Source organism: Myodes glareolus, chromosome 9 (assembly GCF_982192425.1).
Source record: "Myodes glareolus chromosome 9, mMyoGla1.1, whole genome shotgun sequence".
Taxonomy (NCBI): Eukaryota; Metazoa; Chordata; class Mammalia; order Rodentia; family Cricetidae; genus Myodes; species Myodes glareolus.
This window is the reverse complement of record NC_142034.1, coordinates 72359742-72378412: the sequence shown is the minus strand read 5'-3', so window position 1 is coordinate 72378412 and position 18671 is coordinate 72359742. Positions and strand designations below refer to the sequence as shown.

The window sequence follows — 18671 nt, the reverse complement described above, 5'->3', positions numbered from 1 at the left end:
TGCATGCCAGAAGAGGGCACCAGATCTCATTATAGATGGCTGTGAGCCACCATGTGGTTGCTCAGGACCTCTGGAAGAGCAGTCAGTGCTCTTAACCTCTGAGCCACTTCTCCTGCCCCTTCTCATTTGTTTTCTACACAGAGAAAGCTATAATGAATGTCATAATCCTGTTTCAGACTGGTTCTGTCTTCTTTAGTGTAAGATACTCTTTGATTTGAATTTGAAACCTTTGTTAAAATATAAAAATATAGCTGGGCAGTGGTGATAAAAGGCAGAGGTGGATCTCTGAGTTTGAGGCCAGCCTGGTCTACATAGCGAGTTCTGGGATAGCAAAGACTACACGCAGAAACCCTGCCTTGAAAAAACAAAAATAAATAAAAATATATTGTCTGAGTAGATGAAAGCAGTTGCTGCCAAGCTTGTTGACCTGAGTTTGATCCCCAAGAACTCACAAGATGGAGAAAACCAAGTCCTGCACTGCCACTTGCATGCACGCGCACACACACACACACACACACTATCTGTGAAAAAAAAGCAGACCAAAAAGTTTAAGATATTTATTATCTGGAATTCTTTTTTTTTTTTTTTTTTTTGAAGGCAACTCTCCAACTTTATTTGAGATTCAGTAGGTTAGTTCTCATCCACATTGACTGACTGTAGATTTTTGAATGTGGTAACAGGCACATAAGTTACCAATGTGTAGAGTTTGTTTGGCGAATCCTCATCCTCATTACGTTTTCTGGACAAATGTACCCGGATACGGTATGGGACATTCTTTATTCCTTTGGCCCAGACAGCTTTATTTTGAGCCTGGTATCAATCCGTACATGCGGAGTCCCCATCTCCTTCATGGCAAATTTCCGGATTTCTTTGAGTGCACACTTCTTGAAGCCCACGCCATGGATGTGCTTGTGAATGTTGATGGTGTACTCTCGGGTCACCACCTCGTTGATGGCAGAACGGCCCTTCTTCTCGCCACCCTTCTTTGCGGGAGCCATTCTGCCGGGCCCAAGTTGGCTGGAATTCTTTTAGAAACAGCATTGTTCCCTGTGATTATTCTTAAGAAATATGCCCCCCCCATTGTGTTGGTTCAGTGAGGAAGGTAACAACATTCAGTGTTGCCAGAAGTGTCTCACTTGCCAGTTATTATTATAGTAAGCACATTTACCCAGCAGTCCTGCTTGTGTCAGGAAAAGCCCAAGTCTTCACTAAAGCTCTAGGATTGCTGATATATACTATGTTTATAAAGCAAGTGTCAACTACTAGCCTGTCTATGAGCCTTTTTTGAGACAAGAGGGACAAATGGCAGGTCTTGATGTGTGGCCCAAGCTGATCATGGACATAGCAGTCTTTTTTTTTTAAATATTTATTCATTTATTATGCATTCAATATCTGAATACATGTGTGCCTGCAGGCCAGAGAGGGCACCAGATCTCATTACAGATGGTTGTGAGCCACCATATGGTTGCTGGGAATTGAACTCAAGACCTTTGGAAGAGCAGGCAATGCTCTTAACCACTGAGCCATCTCTCCAGCCCCCTGGACATAGCAGTCTTAACCCTGGCATCTCCAGTGACTGGAATGGGGGTGGTTTACATCACCTGACTTCATTCTTTGTTGCTTTGTAAATTAGTAAACCCAGGAATTGTGAGGGCAGGGGTAAGGACATTATCTGTATTCCAAAGATGGAGCGAGTAGAGAAAATGGGTTTGTGTTCTCTCTTTGGCTTTTTGAAAACTATAACCTAAAAAGTTTTCTTTCTTACTTGTTCTCTGTCTTAGATATCAGTCTCACTATATAATATATTGACTTGTATCAGACTTCCCATCTACCAAGGAGCTGAGCTCTTAACTGCCTAAAAGTCTCAGTAGGATTTCTATTCTTTTTGGTTTTTTTTCTCTGTGTAGCCCTGACTGTCCTGGAACTTGCTCTGTAGACACTGCTGAACTCAGAGATCCGCCTGCCTCTACCTTCTGAGTGCTAGGATTAAAGGTGTGCACCACCACTGCCTGGCTTTTCCTTCCTTTTTCTAACATTGGCCTGAAGTGGTACTTGACACTGGAGTCTTGCCTCCACTACTTCGAGCCTGCATGTGCATGGCCCTGAACAAGTTAAAAAGGTTATCTGTGATTTTGGCCTTTTTTTTTTTTTTAATGATAGTTGATCCAAAATTTGGAGTACTGTTCCATGCATTCCTGTATAAGGATCAGAAGTGAAAAATCCCACAAAGTACATGAGTTAGGCACAGAATGACAACAAAGGGAAGCTCATGGCCTTGGTATTTGAACCCAGGGGTTTTGTGTATGTCAGGTGAGCCCTCTACCAATGGAGCTACAGCCCCCAAACCAGGAACCAAGAACATCAAGGTTTTTTTGTTTTGTTTTTTTTCAAGAAAGGGTTTCTCTGTATCTTTGGAGCCTGTCCTGGAATTAGTTCTTGTAGACCAGGCTGGCCTCGAATTCACAGAGATCTGCCTGCCTCCGCCTCCCAAGTGCTGGGATTAAAGGTGTGCGCCACCACCACAAGGCATATCAAGATTCTTGATTAACTTTCAGGCTTAATTAGAAAACTGCTTTTTGGGGGGTAAGTGGGGGGGGGTTCAAGACCAGGTTTCTCTGTGTAGATTTGGAGCCTATCCTGGCACTCGCTTTGTAGACCGTGCTGGCCTCAAACTTAGGCCTGCCTCTGCCTCCCAAGTGCTGGGATTAAAGATAAATGCTTGTTATTTTAATAGCAAAGAGAAAGGTGTTTGGCAGATTGGTTACTGCCAGGTAGAACTTAATGTCAGGTTGACTGTACCCATATAAAGTACATAGCTGCCACTAAAATGCAATGCTTTTTAATGCTGCAAACTCCTGTGACAATGTAATCTATCAGTTTTTAATGTTACATCTATAATTGTATATGTGTACATATACAAACATGAGGGGACTCATGAAGGTCAGAGGATAATTTGGGAGGATCATTTCTAACCGAATCAAGCTCAGGTCATCATCCTTGGCAGCAAACACTTCTTTACTCACTGAGCTGGCCACACTTTTTGAGATAGGGTCTCACTCTGTACATGAAGCTGGACTTAAAACTTTGAGTCCTATGAAATGCTGGTATTACAGACTTGCTAAACTCTAAAAACCTGAAAGTTTCCCTTCATCCTATCTGCCTCTCCCTCGTGTATCCAAGGTAGACTCCAACTCAGTGTGTTATCACTGTTTTCTGTGTTCACCACCCAAGTACTGGATTACAGGACTGGAACCCCAGGGGGACATCAGGAAAGCTCTGAAGAGACTCAAGAAAACTTAGATAGCCTTTCTAACTACAGGGAAAAGCCAGCTCAGCTTTATGTAATTAATTTGACATCTTAATTAAATTCTTTGACACATTGGCCTGGCAAGTAGGATTTGATACGGCTTTGCAGTTCTTGCCCCTTCTGTTTTCCTTGGAACAGATGCAGGAAAGAACAGAATGTAAAGTGCCATCCCGTTTCTCTTTATTTAGGCTAAGCCTTTCTATCTATTACTATTCATTGTTCCCTGGACAGAGATAGGCAGTATTTTAGAGTCTACTTTCACAGCCAAAAGGAACTTTAGATACAGTTGTAGCTCAGAGAGTTGTCATTGAGCTTGGAAAAGAGGGAAACTTGTGCCTTCTAACTGGCAGGCACAGGAAGACCTCTTCAGGTCTCAGGAATGTAGTGTTGTGATTTGGGAGGATTCAGATTTTGTTTGGAGTCTGTTTTTCTAAAGAGTTGTTCTGATCCTAACAAAGTTGCCAATGTGTCCTGCCACCACACATACCAGCCCTGCACCCTACAAAGAGTGTATTGTTCGTGTATCCAGTGTACTCTAAAGGACACACGAGATCAAAAACAAAAATACCAATTTGTACCTAGTAAGGATGTAGTTTGCTCTCGCACCCAGGTGAGGGGGCGGGGAGGAACTGGGCCCACAGCCAGAGTAAAATTCTTTAAAATGGGACAGGTGTCTAAAGATTGGCTGGTCATTTTTAGTATCCTCCCAAAAAGAGGTGAAAGTCCAGGACTGCAGTTTCTAGTGGTCTATATACTTTGGGATGTAAATCCAAATGACGGTTCGTGAACTGAAAGCTGCAATTCAGGATAATGGTCTGGTGGCTGTCCTTGAAAATTTTTTATCTAATGGTTGACCTGAGGTGGTGTTGGTATCATTTACATTCATGATAAAGCTCTAGAAGTTAGCAGCACAGTATACTTTAACATGGTAGGACTTGGATGTAGTTATTCAGACTTCAGAGGTCTTATATAAAACTGGGAGAAAATGCTTAAAGGTGCCTTAATAGGCAGTCCTTGTAAGTAGACTGTGTATAGGGAGCTGGAGAGATAGCTCTGTGGTTAAGAATATATTGGCTGCTCTTGCAGATGTCCTGAATTCAATTCCCAGCAACCACATGGTGTGTCATAACTATCCATAGTGAGATCCGATGCCCTCCCTCTTCTGGCATTAAGACATACATGCAGATAACACATTCATATGTAAAAGTAAGTATTTTTAAAAAGTCAGTGGATTGCTTATTTCCCTTATTTCCCAGCATGGGGTATCTTTTTTCTCTGCCCTTAGAGGAAAACAGATTCAGAATACATTTCAGGTTGGACTTTCCAGTGTCTGGATGGCAACCCACTGGTGTGCAGAGGTACTGGGGAGTAGGCCTGCCTTGATTGTAATGTCAAAGGATTAAGAGTAGAGCTTGGAAAGTGAGATTAGCTGTGGTGATCAGGGCCAAGCCCCTGTAGGAGATGCTGAGAGTGATTTTTGATTTTTGCAGCTTAGTAGTCTTGGGGTCTTTGTACACACAGGGAATACATTCCATGTTTGGTGACAGCTAAGAAGAAAAGGAGCATTAGGAAGGCACTGTTAATTGAATCAGCTTACTACTCAGTCAGGCTTTGAAAAACAAACCCAGTAAAAAGTATCTTTATTCTCTTGCTTAAAAAAGTTTTTCTATGATAACGCATTAATACAAAAATATTTGGGATACTACATCAGGTTTTTTCTCTTTTTTGAGACAAGGTCTCTATACAACCCTGGCTGTCCTGGAACTCAGAGAGATCCACCTGCCTTTACCTCCCAAGTATTGGAATTAGAGGTGTGAACCACCACATTCCAGCAATCTTTTCAACACTTGTAACACACTACACTAGAAACATGATCTTTGGATTGAGAAACCAGTGGTTAAAGTAGGAACTAAGGCGCTTTTTTTTTTAAAGGTGTGTTGAATACATTGGTAGCCCCTTTTCTTTGGATTCAGGCTATATACAGTGAAAAGAATTTAAAAAAAAAAGTTAAACAAAAAAACTTGTTTTTCAAGGCTCAGGGTTAAGTTTGGCTCAAAGGGTTTCTAGAACGTGGCAAAGAACCATGCCCACCACAAGAGGATTTATGAACTCCTTGCTTTAGTTGTCACAGATCTCCTCCTTCCTGCAGCCTCGGAGAGACTGAAGCTGGCCAGTTCTAAATGCTGAAAGATGGGCTCTGGCGGGTGGGGGATTTGGGATTTGCCCTCTCACGGCTACCCAGGAGCTGTGACTCAGCTGACACAGATGAGCCTGGAAATGGCACTGGGAAGGTGCACACTGGATTTAAGCCAACTTCAGTTTATTGACTGTAGTTTCTAAGGCTGGTGAGTTTCTCAGGAAAGATTTCCAAGTCATTCTAATTAAAGCTGAGTACTGTCCACCAGTAGGTAGGGTTGGTGTTATTTTGTTGCCTAGGTTGAAAGACCTTAAACCTAACCTATCCCATTTCCTCCTCTTGCAAGCTCCTGGGAAGATAGTAAGAAGCTTCCCCTGGCCCAGCTTACAAACAGCAGCTGTTCTTTGTAAACAGAGCTTCTCTGCTCCTTAAGAGAGAAGCGTTATTTAGACTTTTGTGGCTGGTGACCAACCACAAAGTCATCTTGTGTGATAAAGCAGGTATTCTTGGTCCAAGAAGTATTGGCATGGAGGTGTGGCAGACAGACATTTGTAGAAAAGGCAGCTGAACTCAGTCAGTCCAGCTCATCTGACCTGCAGAAAAAACAAAAACAAACAAGCAAAAAAAAAAAAAAAACAAACCAAAAAACTGTAGGGGCATCCAGCTAGCAAGGCATGACAAAAAGAAAAGGTATGGCTACCATAGGTACCAGGATGCCCTTCGGGAGACGAAACAGCTGCACAGATGTGATCCCTACCACATGACTTGATGGCCTCCAGTTCAGGGAGTAGTTTAAGCAGCCTTTGAAATCTTCAGCACCTGGAGAGGACCCCTAACCAGTTCTGTGATCTGGTCTTGTTGCCTCTTGAGTTAGGGGTGGGCCCATGGAGCAAGCCAGGTGTCCTGTGTGTGCTAGGCTGCCTGCCTCTGAGGTTCCTGTTGCTGTACTTGTGTATTCTGGAGGGTGCTGTGGAGGGTCTTTGGGGACTCAGGAGCTGGAAGAGTGACAGCTGCAGAGTGACCTGAGAATGTTGGTGCTGGCTCCACTGGGCTAGCAAGCAGTTCTGTGGGGAAGTGGGGCAGCAGAAGGTAAGAGGGTGAGTCCTGGGGAGCTGGGGAGCTGGGACAGCCTAGAGCACTGTCATCGGAAGGAACGGGGCTGGGGCAGCGGCCTTCTCCGGGTAAGTACCGAATGCATTTCTTTTTCCTCCTAGGAATAGTGAAGAGAGTTATCTGTAAACAGAGGGTGAATCCATAGTCACACACCACAACCAGAAAATGGCTGTCCTTGAACTGGCCTGGCTAACCACTTTGTCCTCTCTCCAAGGCCCAGAAACTATGCCCATTCCTTCAGCCCCACCTGGCTCAGCTCGAGGATGAGTGCAATTATGTAGAACAGCCACAAGGTGGCAAGTGGAACCTTTTGTGGGTGGGCCTCCTATTTTCCAGGAGAACTATCTTCGTTTGGGTCCTTGATCTTGCAGGGATTAGGAGTCAAGGAACTGTGATGCTTGTGGACAATCTTGGTTCTCACAGCCAGGGTAGTGGGAAGAAGTGCATGGTGACTGTTGCCTACTTACAACTGTAGCTCTCTGGGCAGTTGGCAGTTTGCTCTTTAGACAGGTTCTCCCAGTGTAGTGCTGACTGGCTTGCCTCTGCCTCCTGAGTGCTAGGGTTACAGGTATATACCAGTCCCTAGCCATAGTTTGTCTTGAACAGCACAAATGGATGGTATAGGACCTCTTCTAGGGATGGAATCTCCGTTGTGAGCATGTGCGTGCGCGCGTGCACACACACACACACACACGCCATATTTCTTTTCTCTTTGCCCTATGATATCTCTCTCCCACTAGCCTCTATAACCTTTTCAGTGTTAACAGGTACAAGATGGCAAATCACACAGAGCTTCCTGGTCATCATACTATCTCCAGAAGTCTCTGATACCATCATCTTGCTTTTCTTAGGCAGGGATTTCATTTTAAGGAAATGAGAGGAGTCTGTGGACCTTAATCACTCTGAGAGGCTCAGGCCACCTGAGTTTGACAGATTTGTTTTCTAAGGACCTGGTAAACCTGGCTAGTACCCAAGCCACCCACTTGTGTATGTCTTTCTTTCCTTAGAATGCTGTCTTTCCCTCTCTGCTTGTTCCACCTTGACTAGTCATCTCCACAGTCTGTGTTCAGTGGTCAGACATATTCTAGGAAGGTGTGGGTTTCCTTCTCTACAGGGCTTGCTAGGAGACTGAGGGACAAAGGAGGGCTGCAGACCCGGCAGAACATGTGCAATAAGGGAAGCAGCTTGAAGCAAAGGGAGAATGATGGTGGGGACAAACCCACCTGCACGGACCACACCAATCCGTCTGCTGGTTGAGGCCAAAGCGAGCACGACATTTCTTAGGCGAGCCAGGGTCTGCTCACAGCCATGCCAGAGGGGCAGAACAGGGCAGAGGGCGAGCAGGCAGGCAGCAGGGCAGAACAGGGCCCAGAAAGAAGAGGTAACATCAGTGTTAGCCAGTTACAGACACCCCATAGCCCCCACAGGCAGATGGACCTCTCCATGGCACAGCTGGCTCCAGAGGAAGCCTTAGGACCCAGAGCAAGGTATGAGAAAAGGCAGTCACCCAGCTGGGCAAGAGTCAGTGGAAGAATGGAGTGTGGATGAAGTCCTCATGCTACCTTCCCTTGACTGACCCTTCTAGCATGACTTCTGCATTTTCTATGTTGGGGCTGTCTGTTCCCTTCTAACTACCTGCATGTTTTAATGCAGTTTTTCCTCACTGCTGTCAATACCCCATCTCCCTCTGGTCCATATTCCTAATAAGACTAAAGGTATAGCATATTTATACCTAATATTCCACACTTACAGATGGAAAGAAGAACCTGTTCCTATCCTGAGACAAAGGACAAGAGGACTTTTTTCCTGTCCTGTCCCAATCCTAGGCTCCGGCTTTCCTGTTTGGGGCAACACAGCTGAGAATGTCAGACTGTCATCTAAATCAGAGTTGGGGACAAGAATGAGGCATGCGGCAGGATGGCTTATCTGGGCTCTCTGCAGCACTTTACACTGCCAGGAGAAATGGGAACTAGTGATGGAGAAATCACCAGGTACCTATCAGCAGGCTCTGTGACTACTATTGGGTCCTGGCTGACATTTTTGCTGTAGACATGGAACCATATAATCAGTTCATAATCAGTTTCTCTGGTGGAACCTAGCTGCGAGCAGGGCTGGCAAAGGTGGCATAGGGTTGTATCACTATCGAGTTGGCTTCTGCTGGTCTGTTCCTAGGATACAGTTAAAACTTGCATAGAATTAGACTTCAGAGATGCAGAGTTGTTTGCAGAGGGCTCAGGCCCTGAAGGTTCCTGGCTGAGTGTTCCACCCCACCCTCTGGGCCAGAGGAGGCTGCTCTTACAATAGGAATGTGGAGAGAGACACCTCTATTACTACTGAAGCAAGCAAGGCCTCACCTGTGGTGGATTCTTGATGCTTTTCCCTTGATCGCCTCTTCTTCTTTCCCTGTAGGAACAAGAGAGATGGTTGGTTCTAGGAGGTGGACATTGGGATATCTGCAGCCTATTGCCTTTGAGATTTCAGGTCAATAGGTCTCTTATATTGGGGCTCCTCTTCCTTGGCTGTAGTTCTTGCATGGCTACTGTAGATAGGGTACATTTAGAAGTCTTTCCCTCTCTCAAACTGATCTCCCCTTTGAGTACAGGAGGGATTTCTAGGCCCCTTCTTTCCCCTTCTCACATGGCCAAATCAGATATTAGGCAGCAGTCATACAAATGAATGTACTCTGGAGTGGAGAACTGCCATTAGAGGAAGTCGCTTCAGCTTTCTCTCCTCTTCTGAATAGCCAAGGGAGGTCTTGGGCTCTCTCTGTTACTTTGCCTGTACCATCAAGACAAAAAAAAAAAAAAAAATTCCCCTTCCCACATTGAGGTTGTTGCCTTGGGTACAGTATCTCAAAGGTATCCCCCGCTCCCCTGTGGTGTACTGCTGGCCACTCACGTAGTTATCCCGCGCTGACCAGCCTGGATATAGCTGCATGTGCAGCTGCCTTTCCTTGCGAGCCAGTTCATAGTACTTGGCCTGCTCTTCTCGAGATAGTGCATGCCACTGCAACAAGGAAGCAGGGTGGATGGAATGCACCAGAGAGTTAGAAAGTTGTACCAGGGTGAAAGCGACTGGGGGCAATCCCTGCCAGCCCACTTGCCCATGGCCTCACCCTGCGACCCAGGATCTGGTTGATGGCAGCGCTTTCCTTGAGTGTACACTCTGCAATGACCTTGGCTCTCATCTCCTTCATGTAAAGCATGAAGGCATTGAGGGGTTTTTTGATGGTTGGCTTCTTAGCCTCCTTCTCTGCCTTGGGTTCTGCCTGTGTTTTCCTGGGGTGCACAATCAAATTACATTACTTGGAAAGAAACCACCCCTCCCCTGCCCTGGCAGTGACCATTACCTAATGCCACCAATTTTCCCTCTGCTTCTTTTGGTTTTTTGAGACAAGGTTTCTCTGTGTAGCCCTGACCATCCTGGAACTCACTATGTAGACCAAGCTGGCATTGAACCCAGAGATGTGCCTCCCAAATGCTGGCATTAAAGGCATGTGCCACGACTACCCAGCTCCTCCACTCTTTTTTTTTTTTAAATATTTATTGATTTATTATGTATACAATATTCTGTCTGTGTGTATGCCTGTAGGCCAGAAGAGGGCACCAAACCCCATTACAGATGGTTGTGAGCCACCATGTGGTTGCTGGGAATTGAACTCAGGACCTTTGGAAGAGCAGGCAATGCTCTTAACCTCTGAGCCATCTCTCCAGTCCCCTCCACCACTCTTTATGTAGCGGTTTCTAAGTAGAATCTTCTAACTGCCCCACATTAGTAAGCAGAGAACGTAATTGTTCCTTTCAAGAATACCACAGCCAAGTGGGAAAACCACAGAGACTCACCCTTCCCTTCTTGGCTCAAACAAGAGTTTTGTTCCTTATCCCTTCCCCACCTACTCTTGTTTTGAAGACTATGAAGCACAGCAATGGTCAGTGACAGAGCCATAGGACAGCTTGGCAGGGCCCTCCAGGCAGTCCTTTAAGATGCCAGGAAGAAGACCTTGAACCTGATACGAGGCTTGTACATCCTGGCTGACCAAACCACTCTGCTCACCTGCCCGGCTCACACCTTCTTGTCCCCTCCTCCCTGCCTGTGTTTTAACTCACAGGCTTCGGTCATATGGCTGCAGCTCCTGCTTCCCTGAGGAGGGTACAATGGCCGGATGAGGGATGGCTGCTGGGTGTCCAGGTACACCAGATCCCAGCATCAAGGACGGGTGGGTGAACCTGGAGGTAGGAGGAAAGGCAACACTAAACCAGAAATTTGGGCTAGACTTTGAACATGTATGGAGGTCTCTGCACAGAGGACACAATTGACAGATACCTTATACTCACTGGCCTGGACACAGGGTACACAGATATGTATGCACAGACACTGCAGAAGACCCACATATGTGCTATTCAAGTGGTCATCAATCCTGTCCCTATCCACATGCTCAGGAGCCTGTGTGCCTCTCTGCTGTCCCACTGTGCTCCTCCGGGCTCCTCTCCACACAATAGACTGACTTTTTAAAGGAATGCTGCTAGCCCACTCCAGCTCAAGTCTCCCTGACACTAGAATAAACAGAATAAACCTCAAGCTCCTGCTTAGGGCTTTTAAAACCCTACCTTAGCACCCCTAACTGCATCTTTCATTCCATCTTCCTGCTCTCCTTTTCCCAGCTAGCCCCAGCCTCCCAGTCCACCTTTCTTAGGAACTGCCTTCCCATAAGCCTCTCTGACTCCATCATGCTGGATTGGGGTCTTCTTGGGGCTTATCTTCAGTCCAGCTGGCCCATTCAGCTTTTGGTGCTAGATCTTTACGTCTTACCATGGGCTGCTGAATGCCTTGCCATAACATGCCTGACAGTGGGTCTGCCACTAGGAGAATGAGCCAAATGAAGGGGGGCCTCCCCGCCACCAACACACACACCTCTTTCCTCTTGTTGTGTAGAGACTACTCTGACCTTTGCTGCTTACCAGATGTAAGAACCCTGAGCAGGCAGGCTCTGAAGGACAGAGGCTAGGGACACAACCTTCAAGGTACTGCCTTGGCTTGGGCAGAGCTCACAGATACCCCAGCAGGCTGAGCAATAGAGCTGAGTTAACCACATATGCACTGCTGTCCTGGTTGTTCTGGGACGCTCTGTTCAGTGTCGCTTGAACTAAGACTTCTAGTTGTATCTTCAGGTACAGAGCAGCATGGGACTCCAAGGTTACAGACAGACAGATGGACAAACAACTAACACAGGGTAAGCACTGGCCTGAACATAGCCCTGTGTGGGCACTGAAGCCTGGGCAACAGGAAGCAGGAGCCTGGCTGCAGGGATAGGGGACTCACCTGGGATAGGGGGCGCCAGGGGCTGCAGTGGGGGCAGGGAAGTGCTGTCTATATCCGCAGGAAGGGGACAAGGGGTAGAGAGGAGGGCTGGGCCTGTGGTTGGGAGAGACAGCTGTTAGCCGTCTGACTGCTAGCCAGACATGGGGAAGGACTTCTGTACCTTGTGTGGTGGGACTCATATAGTGCTGCATGCATCTGCCAGTCTTCCCTGGTTCTTCTTTTTTTTTTTAACATATATTTATTTATTATGTATACAATATTCTGTCTGTGTGTCTGCCTGCAGGCCAGAAGAGGGCATCAGATCTTATTTCAGATGGTTGTAAGCCACCATGTGGTTGCTGGGAATTGAACTCAGGACCTTTGGAAGAGCAAGCAATGCTCTTAACCGCTGAGCCATCTCTCCAGCCCTTCCCTAGTTCTTAATGGTTAGAAATGGCAGCCTTCCAGAAGCTGGTATCTGTGACCCCTCTGTTAACACTGTCTGAATTGCTCTTCTGTCCTGATCTGCTCGCTTCAACTCATTATGTTTATTTTTTTTTAACATGTATGATTGTTTTGCCTACATGTATGTCTGTGCATCACATGTATGCCTGGTGCTCTAGGAGGTCTGAAGATGGAACTGGATCCCCTGGATCCACCATATGGGTGCTGGAACCCAAACCTTGGTCCTCTGGAAGAGAAGCCAGTGCTCTTAACTGCTTAGTCATCTCTTCAGCTGCTTCAACTCAAAAGCCTAGGAGTCCCAAGGTGAGTGAGGTGCCTCTCTGGGCTCCTTTAGTTCCAAGTCAAGACAGTTAACAGTGCCCCATAACTGTTGACTTCTTGCCTGGTTGTCCACTAAACAGACTTTGTTCTGAAAGGGCAGGGACCTAAGGTCACAGTCAGCTCCAGCAGTGTTTCTCTGGCCCTCAGATTCCTTCCCGGCACACACAGGACCCAGTGCAGAAGGTGAAACTGTCCCAAGTCTCACCTGGCAGCAGCTAAGATCATAGAGCTTTCCTTCCCTGGGCCTATACCCTTTCTCTAGAGGCTCAGTTGGTGAATATCCTCTCAAGGCTCAGACTTCCTGGTCTTTGGAGCTTCAGCCTAGGGGACTTAGGAGCTGTCCAGGGAGTTGCCTGTTCAGAGCATTGGCCTGGCACCATCAGGCTGAGCACTGAGCCCCCCATCTTGGTCCTGGGGGTAATCATGGGGTGGAATGGAACTTTGTCCAAACAATCTGGAAATGGAGGAGTGTGCTGATCACGGATGATGGGCAAGTACAACAAGGCCAGTAGGCCCAGGCTGAAGGTCTGGCCTTTCCTGCTACTGGCTAGAGACCTGTTCATGTTACACTGTTAATGAGTAAAAGGCAGGCCAAGTGGCTCGTTGAGACCCAATTCCAGCTGAGAACAGACTGGTCCACAGTCGGGCCTGGTCTAGCCTTAGCAGACCTTCCCAGTAGGCTGGTCAGGAGTATGGCTCAAGCAAACACCAGAGACCAGAAGGACCCTGTTCCTCATATTGTTTGTTCTGCCAGGTGTCTACAGCAGCATCACTGAAGCCACCAGGAAGCTACCTGTCTGCTTACCAGGCAGCCGAGAGGCAGTGCCCTCTCCTGGTGAGCTTTACACACCTCCATGCACATGTCCAACTTTTCTTTCTCACCTTCTGAAGAATTTAGCTGGAGGCTTGAGACCAGCAGCAGCTTTCCTAGCTCCCTAGAGGAAGTATGCCAAGCTACCTGTGGGGATGCTCGCAGTCGTAAGAATTGCCAGCTCAGAGGCAGATTAGGCTAAAACTGCTGGTACAGAGCTGGCAGCTCAGGTCTCAATAAAATGGGTAAAGGAGGAGCATGGGGAGGGCAGACACAGTGCCCCCTTTTGTCTGGGCCCACACTTACCAGCTCACAGTGTGGGGGAGCTGTCCCATGCTGCCTGAGGTCAGAGAGTAAAATCCAGAGAGATCAGGGGTCTGCAGCGGCCTGTGAACTCCTGTAGGGGAAAGGGCTCAGTAAGCAGGTCACCCTCATGTGGGAAGTTAGGACATTCAGCAGTTACTGTACCTTGGAGCTTCTACAGGGGCTTCTAAGATCCCACTTCCTTTTGCCAGAGGCCCAGACATCAGCTGGTTTGTTTAAAACTGTCTTGGGGTAATAACAAGGACTTTCTGACAAAGCAAAAGGGACCAAGGACAGAGGTGCTTAGTGACTTGCCTTCGGACACTGGCTGGACAGAGCTTGGAGTCACTCAGGAATGAGGCCTGACCTCACCAATTCCTGAGGCACTGCTGCTCTATCTTTGGAGCCTCTGCTTAGGACCATGGCCTGGCTCTTTGGGTAGAAGGCAGCTCCTTAGCCTAGAGGAACCTGGCCTGAAGAGCCAGGGCTCCACCCAGCCCCAGGTTGAGTCAGCAGGTTTCCCACAGCTGACAATGGTGGATTTCAGAATGACTTTGGCTGAGGCTGAGGTGAATCAGCCATCACAACCACCACTTTCCATTTTCTCACTGGGGAGAAAGGCCTCGAGCTTCACAGCTGCAGCAATGCACTCGGTCTGTTTCTAACTTTTTTTAAAAAACCTTTCTACGGCAGAATCTTGTTTTTGTAGCCCAGGCATGTCTGGAATTCATTGTGTAACCCAGGCTGACCTCAAGCTTTCAATCCCCTGCCTCTGCTTTCCTAACTACTTGGATTATAGGTGTGGTGTGTACCACTACACCTGGTTCCTTTCTGACATTTTCTTTGGGCCCTGGGTTTGCAAAGCCCCAGCATCTACTATTATAAAATGTGGGCCAGCCTATGGGACCTCAGAAGCCAGGTGGGCCACAAGTTCCCACCTCAATGGACTTCTCCCACCCCATCCCATACCTTGCTTCTGGCTGATGTCCGCGGGTGCAGGGTTGGGGTGTGGACTGCTGAAATGTTCATAGAGTGGAGAAAGTTGGGGGACGCCATGTGGGGGCTGGCCAGCCTTGTTATGCTGAAAAATGACCAGGAGGCTGGTAAACATGGAGTGTTCTGGGATGGGGGACACAAGAGTGTAGGGGGCACACGAAACTTCAGTGAGCTCCGTGGTCAGCCTGGCAGTCAAAATCACAAGCTTATGGGGGGAAGGCAGTCTACACACCTGTGTCCTGTGGCACTGCTTTCCTGTGTCCCAATCCTGGAGACTGTCCCACCTCCTAGTGAGCCTCTTCTGGGACTTCCAGGACACTGATTCTTCTCTCAAGAAGTCCTTCCTGGCCTCCCGGTCCCAGAAATCCACACCCCCCTCAGCCCAGATTCTATGAAGCCCATGGCTGTCTGCAGCCTTTTCCTCCGACAGCCCCCAGACTATCCACCTCACTTCTTTCTTTTTTTTTCTTTGAGACAAGGTTTCTCTGTAGCTTTTTTGGTGCCTGTCCTGGAACTAGCTCTTGTAGACCAGGCTGGCCTCGAATTCAGAGATCCTCCTGCCTCTGCCTCCTGAGTGCTGGGATTAAAGGTGTGCACCACCACCGCGTGGCCCACCTCACTTCTAATTGCATGTGTTGGCACAGGGCAGGGATCTCCTTTAGCCCCTAACTTGGGTGAGGTCAGGTAGTACCTGGCTCCCCCCAGGGACAGCCTGTGTGTACACACACACACACACACACACACACAGCTCCTCTGGTTTCCTTAGCTGCAGGACTTTTCAATCAAATGGTTCTGCCAAGAGATGACGCTCTGCCCAGCCACAGGGAGTCGCTGCCAGGCCTAGTGTCTTCAGTACATGCCCTTCAGGCCAGAGTTCTGGGGACATCTACAACCAAGGCTCTGCTTCCACCCAGACTAACTGGTCTGTGGGAATGCGGCTGGCTGACAGCACACAGAAGCGACTGCTCACCATGGCACGAAAGGAAGAACCAAGACATCTTGGAGCAAGCAGCATACAGAACCATGGGGAGAGCAGGTAAAGCCCGCCGTGGGCACTTCATTTCAGAACAACCCTTAGATCTTGTGTGTCCCTCTTGCAAGTGAATGAGGCCTGGCAAAGGTCCCTTGCTTGTTACTTGGCTACTGCAGCTCTAAGGAAAAGCCAGAGGGAAGGCTGGGTATGAGCCCCACTGTAGCCGGGGCATGCGGTGTCTAACTGGACACAGCCCCAGTACATCTCTCCACAAGTCCTGCTCTGCCATCTTTCCCTGCATTCCAACTACACCTTCCCTCAAGTCTTGGGCTCCCTAGGCTTCCCTCTGTCTCAGTCAAACAAGAGCTAATGTTGGAAGCTAAGTATGTTGGTGCTCCCCTTTAATCCCAGAACTCTGGAGGCAGAGGCAAGTGAATGAGTTCAAGGCCAGCCACAGCCAGAGCTATATAGTATGTCCATTAAGGGAGGAGAGGAGCGATCTGGGGTAGTTGTAAAATGTGTGGACATGTTAGGCACTGGCTACCTGTCACATGTCGGGCACTGTGTATAAGTTTGTAAGTGCCTCAACTCTAGGCCTAAAATGTCCCCAACTCCATACTCATGCAAGTGCTCTCTGAGCTACACCCTCAACCCTCGAATCAGAGCCTTTGGCTCTGCCTGCACGCTGTGGACTTCCTCGGTTACTGGAAGTCCCGTTCTTCCATTAACTGATGACTGCTCAGAACAGACAACCTTGTAGTCATTCTTGACACTGACCCTGTGTCCAATTTCTCAGGTTCTAAAGTTCAACCTTCAAAATCTAGACCCTAACCACTTCCTGCCTCCTTCCCAACAGTCTAAGCCATTGCTTCTCACCTGGACCACTGCTCCTCTCTGCCCCTTAGCCAGGTTCCAGCAGACACAGATCACGTCAGTCTTCCCTGGTGACAGCTGTGTGAGAACAGCACCACCTTCCACTGTGTCTGCGCACGTGCCCAGAGTCCCCCAGCATTTTACCCAGGGCTAAGGTCTGAGGACACCATGGTGTGGAGGAAGTTTGGAAGCTCTAGGCTTGCTAGCCATTTCCTGATCCTGTTACGCCAGGATCCTGAGCTGCGCTTCTCCCCTCCTAAACAGGAATGAGAATCAGTCCTGCCCACCTCATAAAAAAAATCTTGCTGAGGCCCTTTACAATAGGAAGCTTCCTGACAATCTTTGAAGTCTTTTTTATCCTCATGGATTGCAAGACAGGGCCAGCCAGCCAGCAGCCTTGTGGTAACCCCACTCCTTTGGGAGTCTTAGACCCTGGCATATGGCTCTGCACCATTCACTGCCTAAGGCCCAGTTGTGCTTCCTGAGCCCCAGGTTGCAGTGCAGCTTGGACTGGGCCTAAGAAACCTCAGAGATCCAGCTCACCCTACAATGCCTGCTGTGCGTGCGTGCGTGCGTGCGTGCGTGCGTGTGTGCGTGTGTGTGTGTGTGTACAAGGCAGTGAGGCTAGGGTTGTGGATCCTGGGAGTGGTGAGCAGGGTTGTGGGTCCTGAGAGTGGTGGGCCTGTCCTGTCTACTAGTGTTTCCTGGTATTTGGGGTAAACCTTCATTAATTAGAAGTCTGCAACCAAACCGCAGAAGCACTGGGTGGCAGAGTAGGGGCAAAGAAGCCACCAGCAGCCAGAGGCACTGAAGGCCAGGGCTCCAGGAAAGGTACCATGGGCCTGGCCGGTCCTTCTCATGTTCGTGCAGTCTGCCTCTTCACCCAACTCCTCAGACCCTTCCCTGCCTGATGCTGCTAGCCAGGGGAACTGTCTGGCACAAGGCTCCCTGCCCCTTCAGCTAGGAGAACGTCCCGCTCCAGGGCTTCAGCACAAGGCTGTCTCAGCGCCAGACTTCCCAGACGACAGGGTGGGGTCGCCCAGGGCTTGGCCTGTGCATGGGAAGTCCAGGGACTAGAGCTCCACCTCCCTCTTCTGCTTGAGGGTGACTGTCCCTAGCCTCCAAGAGAAGAAGGCAGGTTGGGCTGACTGTCCCCACCAGGCACTGAGTTCCTCAGCAGCACAGTTCCCTTGTCTCCTTAGGGAAAGAACACAGCAAGTGTCAGAGCACAGTGGGACATAAACACACAGCATGAGTCAGGGACTCAACTGCACTCAGGTATCCCCTACAGCAGGCACCACATCCCTATCCTTGCCTTTGCCGAGTGCTGGCAGTGCTCCCACCAGCATGGTCTAAGACTTGGGCCCCAGGGGTGCCTCAGCTATTCCTGCCAAGAGTTATCTAGCCTGCTACCTACCTGGTGACTAGCTCCCTCCCAACAGAGGTGGTCCTTCCTGCTGCTGGTGTGTTCTTGGTGTTCAAGAACTCTCCACACCCACCCTCAGCAGTCCCAAAGACATCTTCTGGGAAGTCCCCAACTCTAGTGCCCTAGCCTGGATACCTCCTCAGGGCAAGGCAGCACAAGGTAGAAATGGGGGACCCCTGGGCTCTCTGCTCAATAGTTGAGCTTGGGCCTAGCTAGGCTGCCTCTGGCCCCCCCACTTCCTGCAGGTTCAGGTAAAAAATAAACACAGTCGGCATTTTCCCTGCAGACCGCAGCGGTCTGTTCACAAGGCTGTGAGCTTGCTGAGAGCCCCTGTCACCGCCAGCAGAGAAACTCCCTCGCCTCTGACGGTTGACTCTAAAAACCCCCAAGTGATTAAGCCCCACAACACTTTCCCAGCGAAGAAAGTTGCCGTTTCCTCTGGCCCCAAACTCGATGGGGGTGGAAGAACAGGTCCTCTCCAGAAAGCCCTGTGGCAGAGTCTGAGGCAAAAGAAGCGTCCCTGAACATCCAGGACCCATGAGCTTGGACAAATATCAGGATGTGTCCCCGAGCTCCTTGCATGTGCCAGGTCAAAGAATGTCTGAGGCTGGGAAGAGCACCCGCTACTGATCCAGTGCAGGCCACAGA

At 48.7% G+C, this 18671-nt stretch overlaps 1 protein-coding gene and 1 pseudogene across 7 annotated transcripts in view; both read right to left on the bottom strand.

Moving 5' to 3' along the window:
* Positions 1–543: 543 nt before the first annotated feature.
* Positions 544–4765, bottom strand: LOC146892910 (large ribosomal subunit protein eL31 pseudogene; annotated as a pseudogene).
* A 152-nt stretch (positions 4766–4917) lies between these two features.
* Positions 4918–18671, bottom strand: part of Tcf7 (transcription factor 7) — a 30177-nt gene continuing 16423 nt past the window's right edge. The window contains exons 4-12 of one of the 7 annotated variants that reach the window (XM_087910653.1): positions 14725–14836; positions 13759–13849; positions 11877–11969; positions 10664–10783; positions 9673–9835; positions 9456–9563; positions 8912–8960; positions 7781–7853; positions 4918–6654 (exon numbers count right to left, since the gene is read on the bottom strand). In XM_087910653.1, the coding sequence (XP_087766779.1) occupies positions 6357–6654; positions 7781–7853; positions 8912–8960; positions 9456–9563; positions 9673–9835; positions 10664–10783; positions 11877–11969; positions 13759–13849; positions 14725–14836 (1107 nt within the window). In that variant the 3' untranslated portion in view covers positions 4918–6356. Of the gene's footprint in view, positions 6678–7780; positions 7854–8911; positions 8961–9455; positions 9564–9672; positions 9836–10663; positions 10784–11876; positions 11970–13758; positions 13850–14724; positions 14837–18671 lie in introns of all 7 variants that reach the window. The other 6 variants (XM_087910648.1, XM_087910650.1, XM_087910654.1 and 3 more) reach the window with 6 other exon arrangements.